General features: G+C 64.1%; 1 protein-coding gene across 3 annotated transcripts; it reads left to right on the forward strand.

The window, feature by feature from the left end:
• The first annotated feature begins 82 nt into the window (after positions 1 to 82).
• On the forward strand, positions 83 to 13,532 carry LOC146764984 (intercellular adhesion molecule 1-like). Of its 3 annotated transcripts, XM_085563251.1 has the most exons (5): positions 83 to 893; positions 8,071 to 8,352; positions 10,212 to 10,481; positions 11,469 to 11,711; positions 12,936 to 13,532. In XM_085563251.1, the coding sequence occupies exons 1-5, from the start codon at positions 680 to 682 to the stop codon at positions 13,154 to 13,156; spliced, it is 1,230 nt and encodes a 409-aa protein (XP_085419377.1). In that variant the 5' UTR covers positions 83 to 679; the 3' UTR covers positions 13,157 to 13,532. The 3 variants fall into 3 exon arrangements, with proteins under 3 accessions (XP_085419377.1, XP_085419376.1, XP_085419375.1); XM_085563250.1 differs by lacking the exons at positions 10,212 to 10,481; positions 11,469 to 11,711; positions 12,936 to 13,532 and having other exon boundaries at positions 8,071 to 9,266; XM_085563249.1 differs by lacking the exons at positions 8,071 to 8,352; positions 10,212 to 10,481; positions 11,469 to 11,711; positions 12,936 to 13,532 and adding an exon at positions 4,527 to 6,113 and having other exon boundaries at positions 665 to 893.
• Positions 13,533 to 13,998: the final 466 nt, after the last annotated feature.

Below are 13,998 nucleotides of genomic sequence, written 5' to 3' on the forward strand. Positions count from 1 at the left end.
TTTTATTTTGGGGGGGGGTTTGGGGGTTCCCACCTCCTTTTTTGGGGCTCTCCCCATACCCCAATCCCTCTGGGACCCCCCCAAATTCCATCTCCTTCGGGGTCCTCGCTTATCCCAGCCCCCTCCCCAAATTCCCAACCCCCAAAATCCCAAACCCTTCCCCAGCCCCGCGGGTTTTTCCACAGATTCCGTCCCTGTGGGTGGAATTTCGGGAATTTCGGGAATTTTGGGGTCCTGGTGGCAGAGGGATTTTTATCTCTGTGTGTCCCCCCCACCCCAAAAACGTCCCCAAATGTCCCCATCCCGGGCCCCCTCCCGTCCCACGCCGGCCTCCGCTCGGGAAGGTGGGAGCCGGAAAAGGAGGAAATTCGGGAAAAACAATCCTGACCTCATCGGATTCCTTGGAAATTCGGGGCGTGGGGGGGGGCTGGCCTTGCTCGGGGGAAATTTGGGGAGCCCCCCCTCATTCCCAGGCATCCCACGGGGAAATCTGGGAAAGGCGGGGGGGGGTCGAGGTTTGGGGGAATTTTGGGGATCCCGAGGGGAATTTTAGGAATCTCCCGGGTCCCTCTGGGGGTGCCGAGGGTGCTGGTGTGGGTTTTGGGGGAATATCCCGGGAAAAAAAATCGGGAAATTGGGAATTTTGAGGCTGGGGACCCAACTTTGGGGGGGGACTGGGATGCAACTGGGAGGAACTGGGACCTTCCCGGGTGGAAGGAGCCGCTGGAATTCGGCACCTCCTCCTCCTCCTCCTCCTCCTCCTCCTCCTCCTCCTCCTCCTCCTCCTCCTCCTCCTGGGGTTTTTTGGGGGTCTCCCGGCCGTGCCCATCCCGATCCCGGTGATTTCTGGGGTGTTTTTCCCGTTTTTTTCCCGTTTTTTCCCGGTTTTCCAGGTAAGGGGCCAATTCTGGGAATCGCTCCTGGCTCCGGAGGGAAAATCCTGGGGCAGGTCCGGAGCCGCTTCCTGGCGCACCCGGGAGGCGACGGGAGGGGACAGGAGGGGACAGGAGGGGACAGGCCACAAATGGGGCTGGGGGGAACAGGGGGACACCCAGGGGACACAGGGGGACACCCAGGGGACACAGGGGGACACCCAGGGGACACAGGGGGGACACCCAGGGGACACCCAGGGGACACAGGGGGACAGTGGGACACAGAGGGGACACCCCAGGGGGACATAGGCAGGACACCCAGGGGACACCCAGGGGACAAAGGGGGGACACCCAGGGGACATCCAGGGGGACACCCAGGGGACATCCAGGGGACAAAGGGGGGACACCCAGGGGACAAAGGGGGGACACAGGGGGGACACCCAGGGAACACAGTGGGGACACCCAGGGGACACAGGGGGACAGTGGGACACAGGGGGGACACCCAGGGGACACAGGGGGGACACCCAGGGGACACCCAGGGGACACAGGGGGACAGTGGGACACAGGGGGGACACCCCAGGGGGACAGGGGGACATAGGCAGGACACCCAGGGGACACAGGGGGGACACCCAGGGGACACAGGGGGGACACCCAGGGGACACCCAGGGGACACAGGGGGACAGTGGGACACAGAGGGGACACCCCAGGGGGACATAGGCAGGACACCCAGGGGACACCCAGGGGACAAAGGGGGGACACCCAGGGGACATCCAGGGGACACAGGGGGACACTGGGGGGACACCCCAGGGAACACAGGGGGGACACCCAGGGGACAAAGGGGGGACACCCAGGGGGAATCAAGAAAGGCCCCAGGGGACAGGGGCCGCTGGCAGGAGGTGACAATGACACGAGGGGACAATGACACGAGGGGACGCTGGCACCGGGCCACGTCCTGCTTGGGGGGGGGGGGAGGTGGCACATCCTGTTGACTCGGAGGTGGCAGCGGCTTCGTGTCCCCTTTGTCCCCCATGTCCCCTTTGTCCCCGTGTCCCCCATGTCCCTCATGTCCCTCATGTCCCCCATGTCCCCCTGTCCCCCATGTCCCCCTGTCCCCCCTGTCCCCCATGTCCCTCATGTCCCCGTGTCCCTGTGTCCCCCGTGTGTCCCCCAGCCATCCCCATGTCCCCTTTGTCCCCCATGTCCCCGTGTTCCCCGTGTCCCCTTTGTCCTCCATGTCCCCAATGTCCCCATGTCCCCTGTGTCCCCGTGTCCCCAATGTCCCCATGTCCCCTGTGTCCCTCTTGTCCCCGTTGTCCCCCATGTCCCCGTGTCCCCCATGTCCCCCATGTCCCCGTGTCCCCCATGTCCCCAATGTCCCCATATCCCTGTGTCCCCCAGGTGTTCCCAATGTCCCCATGTCCCCCATGTCCCTCATGTCCCCGTGTCCCCCAGCTGTCCCCATGTCCCCCATGTTCCTGTGTCCCCCAGGTGTCCCCATGTCCCCCATGTCCCTGTGAGTCCATCCCAGCGTCCCTGCCCTCTCCCCCAGCTCCGTCCCCAATGTCCCTGTCCCCCATGTCCCTGTCCCCAGTGTCCCTGTCCCCAGTGTCCCTGTCCCCCATGTCCCTGTCCCCAGTGTCCCTGTCCCCAGTGTCCCTGTCCCCCATGTCCCTGTCCCCAGTGTCCCTGTCCCCCATGTCCCTGTCCCCCATGTCCCTGTCCCCCATGTCCCTGTCCCCAGTGTCCCTGTCCCCAGTGTCCCTGTCCCCCATGTCCCTGTCCCCCATGTCCCTGTCCCCAGTGTCCCTGTCCCCCATGTCCCTGTCCCCCATGTCCCTGTCCCCAATGTCCCTGTCCCCAGTGTCCCTGTCCCCAGTGTCCCTGTCCCCCATGTCCCTGTCCCCAGTGTCCCTGTCCCCAGTGTCCCTGTCCCCAGTGTCCCTGTCCCCCATGTCCCTGTTCCCCATGTCCCTGTCCCCCATGTCCCTGTCCCTCATGTCCCTGTCCCCAGTGTCCCTGTCCCCAGTGTCCCTGTCCCCAGTGTCCTTGTCCCCCATGTCCCTGTCCCCCATGTCCCTGTCCCCCATGTCCCTGTCCCCCATGTCCCTGTCCCTCATGTCCCTGTCCCCAGTGTCCCTGTCCCCAGTGTCCCTGTCCCCAGTGTCCTTGTCCCCCATGTCCCTGTCCCCAGTGTCCCTGTCCCCCATGTCCCTGTCCCCCATGTCCCTGTCCCCAGTGTCCCTGTCCCCCATGTCCCTGTCCCTCATGTCCCTGTCCCCCATGTCCCTGTCCCCCATGTCCCTGTCCCCCATGTCCCTGTCCCCAGTGTCCCTGTCCCCCATGTCCCTGTCCCCCATGTCCCTGTCCCTCATGTCCCTGTCCCCCATGTCCCTGTCCCCCGTGTCCCTGTCCCCCATGTCCCTGTCCCCCATGTCCCTGTCCCCAGTGTCCCTGTCCCCCATGTCCCTGTCCCTCATGTCCCTGTCCCCCATGTCCCTGTCCCCCATGTCCCTGTCCCCCATGTCCCTGCGCCTCCCGTGGTGGCCTCCAAAGCGCCGCCAAGGCCGCGGGAGGCTCCGGCATTCCCGAAATTCCAGGGACAAGGACAATCCGCGGGGATGGCGGTGGTGGCCCGGGACGGGAGGGACCGTCACCCCCGCGCCGGGGCTGCAGAAGCGAAACCCCGCGGCCGTGACAATTGTCACCGGCCTTTGGTGGCCCGGAGGTGACACCAGGGAGGGTGGCAGGGCTGGGTGGCACCGCCAGAACCCCGGGAAAGGAAAACACCGGGATGGGACAGTTGGGGACATCACAGGGGACACCGCGGGGACATCGGGGATGTTCCCACGGGTTCAGGGCTGACAAAAATCCCCCGGTGTCAAAAAGCGACAAAATAGAGGAAGTCGCAGCCCGGGTGACACCGGCGCCCGGTGGTGGCGTCTGTAGGGTGACAGGCGGGTGACAAACGGGTGACAGCCCCGTCACGAGCTGGCGGTTTGGGGGTGACAAGGAGGGGACAAGGGGGACGTGGCAGGAGGGAAAGAGGGGCAGGAACATTGTCCCATCCCGGACAGGGGACAGGAAAATTGTCCCATCCTGGGACAGGGGACAGGAAAATTGTCCCATCCCTGAGAGGGGACAAGAAAATTGTCCCATCCCGGGACAGGGGACAGGAAAATTGTCCCATCCCTGAGAGGGGACAAGAAAATTGTCCCATCCCGGGACAGGGGACAGGAAAATTGTCCCATCCCTAAGAGGGGACAGGAAAATTGTCCCATCCTGGGACAGGGGACAGGAAAATTGTCCCATCCCTAAGAGGGGACAGGAAAATTGTCCCATCCCTGAGAGGGGACAGGAAAATTGTCCCATCCTGGGACAGGGGACAGGAAAATTGTCCCATCCCTGAGAGGGGACAGGAAAATTGTCCCATCCCGGGACAGGGGACAGGAAAATTGTCCCATCCCTGAGAGGGGACAGGAACATTGTCCCATCCCGGGACAGGGGACAGGAAAATTGTCCCATCCCTGAGAGGGGATATGAAAATTGTCCCATCCCGGGACAGGGGACAGGAAAATTGTCCCATCCCTGAGAGGGGACAGGAAAATTGTCGCATCCCGGGACAGGGGACAGGAAAATTGTCGCATCCCGGGACAGGGGACAGGAATCGGCCCGGGGTGGAGCAGAAGCGGCCGGAGCTCCCCGGGCAGCCCCTGGAGCCCCGGCGGGTCCCGGCGCGAATCCCCGCGGCCCCGGAAATCCCCGGGGGCGGGACGGGCACCGGGGATAAAAGCAGCGAGCGCCCCGCGCGGGCCGGGAGGCGGCGGAGGGACAGACCGAGCGACCGAGGGACGGACAGACCGAGCGACCGAGGGACGGACAGACCGAGCCACCGAGGGACGGACAGACCGAGCCACCGAGGGACGGACAGACCGAGCGACCGAGGGACGGACGGACAGACCGAGCCACCGAGGGACGGACAGACCGAGCCACCGAGGGACGGACGGACAGACCGAGCCACCGAGGGACGGACAGAGGGACGGGCGCGCATCCAGAGCCAACTCCGAGACCCCGACCCGGACCGAACCCGGAACAGCCCCAAGGGACGCATCCCGGAGAACCGGAACCGAGCCAAACCGGAGAGCCCGAACCGAGCCACACCGGAGAGCAGGAACCGAGCCACACCGGAGAGCAGGAACCGAGCTACACCGGAGAGCAGGAACCGAGCCACACCGGAGAGCAGGAACCGAGCTACACCGGAGAGCAGGAACCGAGCCACACCGGAGAGCAGGAACCGAGCTACACCGGAGAGCAGGAACCGAGCCACACCGGAGAGCAGGAACCGAGCTACACCGGAGAGCAGGAACCGAGCCACACCGGAGAGCAGGAACCGAGCCACACCGGAGAGCAGGAACCGAGCCACACCGGAGAGCAGGAACCGAGCCACACCGGAGAGCAGGAACCGAGCCACACCGGAGAGCAGGAACCGAGCCAAACCGGAGAGCCCGAACCGAGCCACACCGGAGAGCAGGAACCGAGCCACACCGGAGAGCAGGAACCGAGCTACACCGGAGAGCAGGAACCGAGCTACACCGGAGAGCAGGAACCGAGCCACACCGGAGCGCCCGAACCGAGCCAAACCGGAGAGCAGGAACCGAGCTACACCGGAGCGCCGAAACCGAGCCACACCGGAGAGCAGGAACCGAGCCAAACCGGAGAGCAGGAACCGAGCCACACCGGAGAGCAGGAACCGAGCCACACCGGAGAGCCCGAACCGAGCCAAACCGGAGAGCCCGAACCGAGCCACACCGGAGAGCAGGAACCGAGCCAAACCGGAGAGCAGGAACCGAGCCACACCGGAGAGCAGGAACCGAGCCACACCGGGGTCCGGACCCGCTGCGGATCCAACCCAGAGACCCTGAACCCACTGACCCCAAAAACTCTGAACCCACCGACCCCAAAAACTCTGAACCCACCGACCCCAAAAACTCTGAACCCACCGACCCCGGAGATCCTGAACCCACCGACCCCAAAAAGTTTGAACCCACCGAGCCCGGAGACCTGAACCCACCGACCCCAAAAACTCTGCACCCACCGACCCCGGAGATCCTGAACCCACCGACCCCAAAAACTCTGAACCCACCGACCCCAAAAACTCTGCACCCACCGACCCCGGAGACCTGAACCCACCGACCCCGGAGACCTGAACCCACCGACCCCAAAAACTCTGAACCCACCGAGCCCGGAGACCTGAACCCACCGAGCCCCACCGCACCCTCCCCGGTGTTCCCGGCGCATCCCGGCGCCCCCGCGGGACCGGGAGCCGGTGTCCCCTCCGGGATGGCGGCCCCCGCGCTGCTGGCGCTGGCCCTGGGCACCCTGGGTGTCATCGCAGGTGAGGGGACACTGGGACACCGCGGGTGGCACCGGGGGGCCCGGGGCGCGTTGTCCCCGCTTGTCGCCGTCCGCGGCGGCGGCACCGCTCGTTGTCCCCGCGGCGGGGAATTCTGGAAATTCTTGCGAAATCCGTAAAAAAAAAAAGAGCCGGGATTTTTCTCCCTGCCTCCCTTCCTGGCGCGGCCGTTCCGGGAAAGGGAGGGACGGTTCCGCTCGGGGGGATCGGAAACCGCGGCCGCGCCGGGGAATCCCCCGGCCCCGGGCGGGGATCGGCCCGAGGGGGCTCCCGAGGGCCCGCGGGGCTCCCACGCCACTGCGCTTTTCATTTTTCCCCTCCGCTCCCCATCATTTTGGAGGCATCTCCATCACCTCTGCGTCCTGCGGGAGCTTCGCCCCGAAAATTCACGAATTTTGGGGGATTCCTCCGCACCCTGATGCCCCCGGCTTGGGGGTGTTTTGCTGGGAAAACACCGAAATTCAGTGATGAGGATGAGCCCGGGTGGTTTTCCCCCTCAAAAACTTCGCCAGAAGCTCCCTGAAGTGCACAAAGGAGCCCCAAAGCGCCCCCAGGACACCCAAAATTTCTGGATTCCTTCTCCGGGAGGAGCTCGGGGGTGGCTGGATCCGATTTTTGGGGTTTTTGGCCCCAGTGGTTGAAGTGGTGTGTGGAATTCGGGAGGCAGGGCTGGGGCTCTGCCCTGATGGATAAAGGGTGGGAAATGGATGTAGTGATGGGAAAATGAAGGGTTTAGTCAGAATTATTTGCTCTGTGGGATAGAAGGTAAAATTATTAATATGGGGTGGGATGGGATTTCATAGCGATTTAACATTAATTCAGAAGTGATTTTATAGGGATTTTACAGGGATTTTATAGGGATTTTACAGGGATTTTACAGGGATTTTTTAGGGATTTTGTAGTTCAGGCCATGGCACCACAACCCCCCGAGTTACCCCACCCCATCACAGAGTTGTTCTCCTGCTGTTTTCACCCATTCTCCTGCTGATTTCCGCTGTTTCCTCCCATTATTTTCCTGCTGTTTTCCCACTTTTTCCCATTTCCCCCATTTTTCCCCATTCCCCCATTTCCCCAATTTTCCCCATTTCCCCCTTTTTTCCCCATTTTCCGCATTTCCCCATTTCCCTCCATTTCTTCCCATTTCCCCCTTTTTCCCCCATTTTCCCATTTTTCAAATTTCCCCATTTCTCCCCCATTTCCCCATTTTCCCCCATTTCCCCCTTTTTTTCCCATTTCCCCCATTCCCCCGATTTCCCCCCATTTCCCCATTTTCCCATTTCCCCATTTTTCCCCATTTCCCCCTCACCTCACCCCGTTTCCCCCCATTTTTCCCATTTCTCCCCCATTTTTCCCATTTCCCCATTTCCCCCATTCCCCCCATTTCCCCCATTTTTCCCATTTCTCCCCCATTTTTCCCATTTCCCCATTTCCCCCATTTTTCCCATTTCTCCCCCATTTTTCCCATTTCCCCATTTCCCCCATTCCCCCCATTTTCCCCATTTCCCATTTCCCCCCATTTTTCCCATTCCCCATTTCCCCCCATTTTCCCCCATTTTTCCCCATTCCCCCTCACCTCACCCCGTTTCCCCCCATTTTTCCCATTTCCCCATTTTCCCCATTTCCCCATTTTCCCCCATTTTTCCCCATTTCCCCCATTTTCCCCCGTTTCTCCCCATTTTTCCCATTTTCCCCATTTTTCCCATTTTTCCCATTTCCCCATTTTCCCCATTTCCGCCCTTTTTTCCCCATTTTCCCATTCCCCCTCACCTCACCCCGTTTCCCCCCCAGCTCCAGCTGTCCCCGAGGGTCCCCGCGTGTCCGTGTCCGCCCCCGACCCGAGGTCGAAGCTGCCCTTCAACGTCACCTGCGCCGTGCACGGCGCCGCCGCCGTCCCCGTCACCGGTTTCACCGTCACCGCCGACGGCCGCGAGTGGCCGGCGACCCCCGGCGCCGACGGTCGCCGCGCCACGGCCGCGGTCACCGTGAACCGCGAGGGCGACGTCCGCCTCGGCTGCTCCGTGCGCGTGGCCGGCGCGGAGATGAGCGCCCACGCCACCGTGCAGGCCTACTGTGAGCGGGGACACCGGGGACAGCGGGGACACCGGGGACACCGGGGACACCGGGGACACCGGGGACAAAGGGGACAGTGGGGACTGCGGGGACACCGGGGACAGCGGGGACACCGGGGACACCGGGGACAGCAGGGACAGCGGGGACACCGGGGACAGCGGGGACACCGGGGACACCGGGGACAGCGGGGACAGCGGGGACACCGGGGACAGCGGGGACACCGGGGACACCGGGGACAGCAGGGACAGCGGGGACACCGGGGACAGCGGGGACACCGGGGACACCGGGGACAGCGGGGACAGCGGGGACAGCGGGGACAGCGGGGACAGTGGGGACAGCGGGGACACCGGGGACACCGGGGACAGCGGGGACAGCGGGGACACCGGGGACAGCGGGGACACCGGGGACACCGGGGACAGCAGGGACAGCGGGGACACCGGGGACAGCGGGGACACCGGGGACACCGGGGACAGCGGGGACAGCGGGGACAGCGGGGACAGCGGGGACAGTGGGGACAGCGGGGACACCGGGGACACCGGGGACAGTGGGGACAGCGGGGACACCGGGGACAGCGGGGACACCGGGGACAGCGGGGACAGCGGGGACAGTGGGGACACCGGGGACACCGGGGACAGCGGGGACAGCGGGGACACCAGGAACAGCGGGGACACCGGGGACAGCGGGGACAGCGGGGACACCGGGGACAGTGGGGACACCGGGGACACCGGGGACACCGGGGACACCGGGGACAGCGGGGACAGCGGGGACACTGGGGACAGCGGGGACACCGGGGACAGCGGGGACACCGGGAACAGCGGGGACACTGGGGACAGTGGGGACACCAGGGACACCGGGGACACTGGAGACACCGGGGACAGCGGGGACAGCGGGGACAGTGGGGACAGTGTGGGTGACACTGCAGGTGACACTGTGGGGGACAGTGCGGGGACAGCAGGGGGACACACGGGGGTGACACCGTGGGGGACAGTGTGGGGATGGCACGGGGACAGCACAGGGACAGTGGGGGTGACACTGCAGGTGACAGCATGGGTGACACTGCGGGTGACATCGCGGGTGACATCGAGGGTGACACCAGGGGTGACGCTGCGGGTGACACTGCGGGTGACATCGCAGGTGACACTGTGAATGACACTGCGGGTGACACCATGGGTGACACTATGGGTGACACTGTGGGTGACACCGTGGGTGACACTGCAGGTGACACTGTGGGTGACACCGTGGGTGACACTGCGGGTGATGCTGAGGGTGACACCACGGGTGACGCCGAGGGTGACACGGCGGGTGACACCATGGGTGATGCTGAGTGTGACACTGCAGGTGACACCAAAGGTGACACCATGGGTGACACCATGGGTGACACTATGGGTGACACCTCCAGTGACACTACGGGTGACATCATTGGTGACACCACGGGTGACGCTGAGGGTGACACCACGGGTGACACTGCGGGTGATGCTGAGGGTGACACGGTGGGTGACACCATGGGTGATGCTGAGTGTGACACTGCAGGTGACACCATGGGTGACACTATGGGTGACACAGCGGGTGACGCTGAGGGTGACACTGCGGGTGACACCACAGGTGACACCATTGGTGACACTATGGGTGACACGGCGGGTGACGCTGAGGGTGACACCGCGGGTGACACCACGGGTGACACGGCGGGTGACGCTGAGGGTGACACAGTGGGTGATGCTGAGTGTGACACTGCAGGTGACACCACAGGTGACACCATTGGTGACACCACAGGTGACACGGCGGGTGACACCGCGGGTGACACCACAGGTGACACCGCGGGTGACCCGCGGCGTCACCGATCGCCGCCGCTGTCCCCGCAGACCTGCCGGTGCCGCTGCTGAACGTCTCCGGCACGGCGGTGGCCGGCGCGGCGCTGAGCGGCCGCTGCTCCGTGCCCGCCGGCACCGGCAGCGACGCCCAGGTGCGCGTGAGGGCGCGGGGGCAGGACCTGGGGAAACTGAGGCAGCCGCCGCTGGAGTTCAACGTGGCCGTGCGGGAGGAGGACGCCGAGCTGGGCCTGGAGCTGCTCTGCGTGGCCGAGATGGCGCCGTTCGCGCCGAGGAACCGCTCGCTGCGCGTCCGCGTGCTGGGTGAGGTCCCCGGCTCCTCCTGCTCCTTATCCCGATTTTCCTGGGCCTTATCTGGCTTTTCCGGGTCCTTATCCAGCTCTTCCTGCTCCTTATCCCGATTTTCCTGGTCCTTAGCCGGCTTTTCCGGGTCCTTATCCCGATTTTCCTGGTCCTTATCCGGCTCTTCCTGCTCCTTATCCGGCTTTTCCGGGTCCTTATCCAGCTCTTCCTGGTCATTATCCAGATTTTCCTTGTCATTATCCGGCTTTTCCGGGTCCTTATCTGGCTTTTCCTGGTCCTTATCCGGCTCTTCCTGCTCCTTATCCCGATTTTCCCGGTCCTTATCCGGCTTTTCCGGGTCCTTATCTGGCTTTTCCTGGTCCTTATCCGGCTCTTCCTGGTCATTATCCAGATTTTCCTCGTCATTATCCGGCTTTTCCTGGTCCTTATCCGGCTCTTCCTGGTCATTATCCCGATCTTCCTGGTCCTTTTCCCACCTTTTCCTCATCATTATTCAACTTTTCCTGGTAATTATCCCACTTTTCCCGGTCCTTATCCCAGCTTTTCCTGGTCCTTATCCCACTTTTTCCTTGCCCCTATCCCAGCTTTTCCTCATCGTTATCCCACCTTTCCCTGCTCCTTTTCCTGCTTTTCCCGGTTCCTTTTCCCACTTTTCCCTGCTCCTTATCCCGCCTTTCCTGCTCCTTATCCCGCCTTTCCTGCTCCTTTTCCCGCCTTTCCCTGCTCCTTTTCCCACTTTTCCCGGCTCCTTTTCCCGCCTTTCCCGGCTCCTTTTCCCGCCTCTCCCTGCTCCTTTTCCCACTTTTCCCGGCTCCTTTTCCCGCCTCTCCCGGCTCCTTTTCCCACCTTTCCCTGCTCCTTATCCTGCCTTTCCTGCTCCTTTTCCCGCCTCTCCCTGCTCCTTTTCCCACTTTTCCCAGGTCCTTTTCCCGCCTTTCCTGCTCCTTTTCCCGCCTTTCCCGGCTCCTTATCCCGCTTTTCCCGCAGCCAAGCCGCGGCTGGACGTGCAGAGCTGCCCGCCGCAGCAGAACTGGACGGAGGGGCAGGAGGGGACCCTGCTCTGCCGGGCCCGGGGCGCGCCCGAGCCGCGGGTGACGTGCCACAAGGCCGGGGACTCGCTCGAGGCCGGGGCCGCGCGCCGCGCCCACCGCGCCCACGCGGGCACCTACGTGTGCCGGGCCACCAACGAGCTGGGCACGGCCGAGAGCCGCGTCACCCTCTGGGTCCACTGTGAGTCGGGGCTCCCGGGGCTCGGGGGGTTCGGGGAGTTCGGGCTTCTGGGGGTCTTGGGGGTTTTGGGGTCTTTGGGCTTCTGGGGGTCTTGGGGGTTTTGGGGTCTTTGGGCTTCTGGGGGTCTTGGGGGTCTTGGGGGTCTTTGGGCTTCTGGGGGTCTTGGGGGTCTTGGGGGTCTTTGGGCTTCTGGGGGTCTTGGGGGTTTTGGGGTCTTGGGGGTCCTTGGGGTCTTTGGGCTTCTGAGGGTCTTGGGGGTCTTTGGGCTTCTGGGGGTCTTGGGGGTCTTTGGGCCTCTGGGGGTCTTGGGGGTTTTGGGGTCTTGGGGGTCTTTGGGGTCTTTGGGCTTCTGGGGGTCTTGGGGTTTTTGGGGTCTTGGGGTCTTTGGGCTTCTGGGGGTCTTGGGGGTTTTGGGGTCTTGGGGGTCTTTGGGCTTCTGGGGGTCTTGGGGATCTTTGGGATCCTGGGGGTCTTGGGGGTTTTGGGGTCTTTGGGCTTCTGGGGGTCTTGGGGGTCTTTGGGATCCTGGGGGTCTTTGGGGTCTTTGGGATATTTGGGCTCCTGGTGGTCTCTAGGGTTTTTGGGCTTCTGGGGTCTTTGGTGTTTTTGGGCTTCTGGGGGTCTTGGGGGTCTCTGGAGTTTTGGGGTCTTTGGGCTTCTGGGGGTCTTGGGGGTCTTTGGGGTCTTTGGGCTTCTGGGGGTCTTGGGGGTCTTTGGGCTTCTGGGGGTCTTGGGGGTTTTTGGGCTTTTGGGGGTCTTTGGGGTTTTTGGGCTTCTGGGAGTCTCTGGGGTTCTGGGGGTCTTTGGGATTTTGGGGGCCCTGGGAGTTCTTTGGGGTCCTTGGGGTTCTGGGGGTCTTGGGGCTTCTGGGGGTCTTTGGGGTTTTTGGGCTCCTGGTGGTCCTTGGGGTCTTTGGGGTTCTGGGGATCTTGGGGGTCTTTGTGCTCCTGGGGGTCTTTGGGCTCCTGGTGGTCCTGGTGGTTCTTTGGGATATTGGGGGTCTTGGGTGGTCTTGGGGGTCTTTTGGGTCTTTGGGCTTCTGGTGGTCTTGGGGGTTTTGGAAGTCTTGGATGTCTCAGGTCCTGGAGATCTTGGAGTCCTTTGGGGTTTTCGGGCTCGTGGTGGTCCTGGGGGTTCTTTGGGGTCTTTGGGGATTTTGGGCTCGTGGTGGTCCCGGGGCACAGCAGCCCCCTCCCCACTGACCCCAGACCCATTTCCCCCCAGACGACGACTCGGTGCCGCTGCTCCCGGTGCTCCTGGGGGTCCTGGTGCCGGCGCTCGTCCTCCTGGGCCTGGCCGGTGCCGTCCTCTTCTACCGGCACCGCACCAAAATCGGCGACTACTGGCTCTGGAAGCGGCAGCCGCCGCCGGACTCCCGGCCCCTGCGGCCGCCGCCCGGCTCCGGGGCCGCCGCGGCCGCTCCCAACGGATCCGCGACCCCGTAACCGGGGAGAGGCCGCGGAGGGAGCGGGACCCCCGGCCCGACCCTCCGCCGCGGCCACCGAGCGGGCACCGAGAGCGGGGCCGGGCCGGAGCCACCGCGGTGGGTGCAGCTCCCAGCCTGGGACGGACCGGGACGGACCGGGACACCCAGCCGGGCCCTGGCGTGGATCTCCGGGGCTTCGCTGCAGATTTTTATCCCTCGAGTGGTTTTTTTGGGATGGATTTGGCGACTTTGGAGGTCTTGGAGCTCCGGGCGGAGCATCCGGGGTGGAATCCCCGGGGAGGTTTTGGCGCTGGCGGGAGGACGAGGGGCAGGAGGGAGGGGACAGGGAGGTGACAGCGACACGTCCCACCAATAAACGCTGCAGGTGACATCCACGGGGACGCGACGCTGCAATTCCGGGCTGGGGGTGGCACTGGGGGGAGGTGACCGGGCTGTGCCCGCATTGTCCCACCCGCCTGGGGACATCGCCGGTGTCCCCGCATTGTCCCACCCGGTTGGGACATCGCCGGTGTCCCCGCATTGTCCCACTCGGTTGGGGACATCGCCGGTGTCCCCGCATTGTCCCACCCGGTTGGGACATCGCCGGTGTCCCCGCATTGTCCCACCCGGTTGGGACATCGCCGGTGTCCCCGCATTGTCCCACCCGCCTGGGGACATCGCCGGTGTCCCCAGCCCGTCCCCCCCGCACCCCGACCCGGCTGGGGACATCGCCGGTGTCCCCGCATTGTCCCACCCGGTTGGGGACATCGCCGGTGTCCCCGCATTGTCCCCCCCGCACCCCGACCCGGTTGGGGACATCGCCGGTGTCCCCGCATTGTCCCACTCGGTTGGGGACATCGC

The sequence above is a fragment of the Lonchura striata genome, chromosome 30 (genome assembly GCF_050655825.1).
Source record: "Lonchura striata isolate lonStrDom1 chromosome 30, ASM5065582v1, whole genome shotgun sequence".
Lineage (NCBI taxonomy): Eukaryota > Metazoa > Chordata > Aves > Passeriformes > Estrildidae > Lonchura > Lonchura striata.

What these genes read in the sequence shown, in the direction of transcription:
- LOC146764984 (XM_085563249.1), top strand. Translation starts at nt 680, where the DNA reads ATGCAACTGGGAGGAACTGGGACCTTCCCGGGTGGAAGGAGCCGCTGG. An exon ending in GTTTTTTCCCGGTTTTCCAG is followed by an intron (nt 894 to 4,526) that starts GTAAGGGGCCAA and finishes ATCCCGGGACAG; the next exon opens with GGGACAGGAATCGGCCCGGG.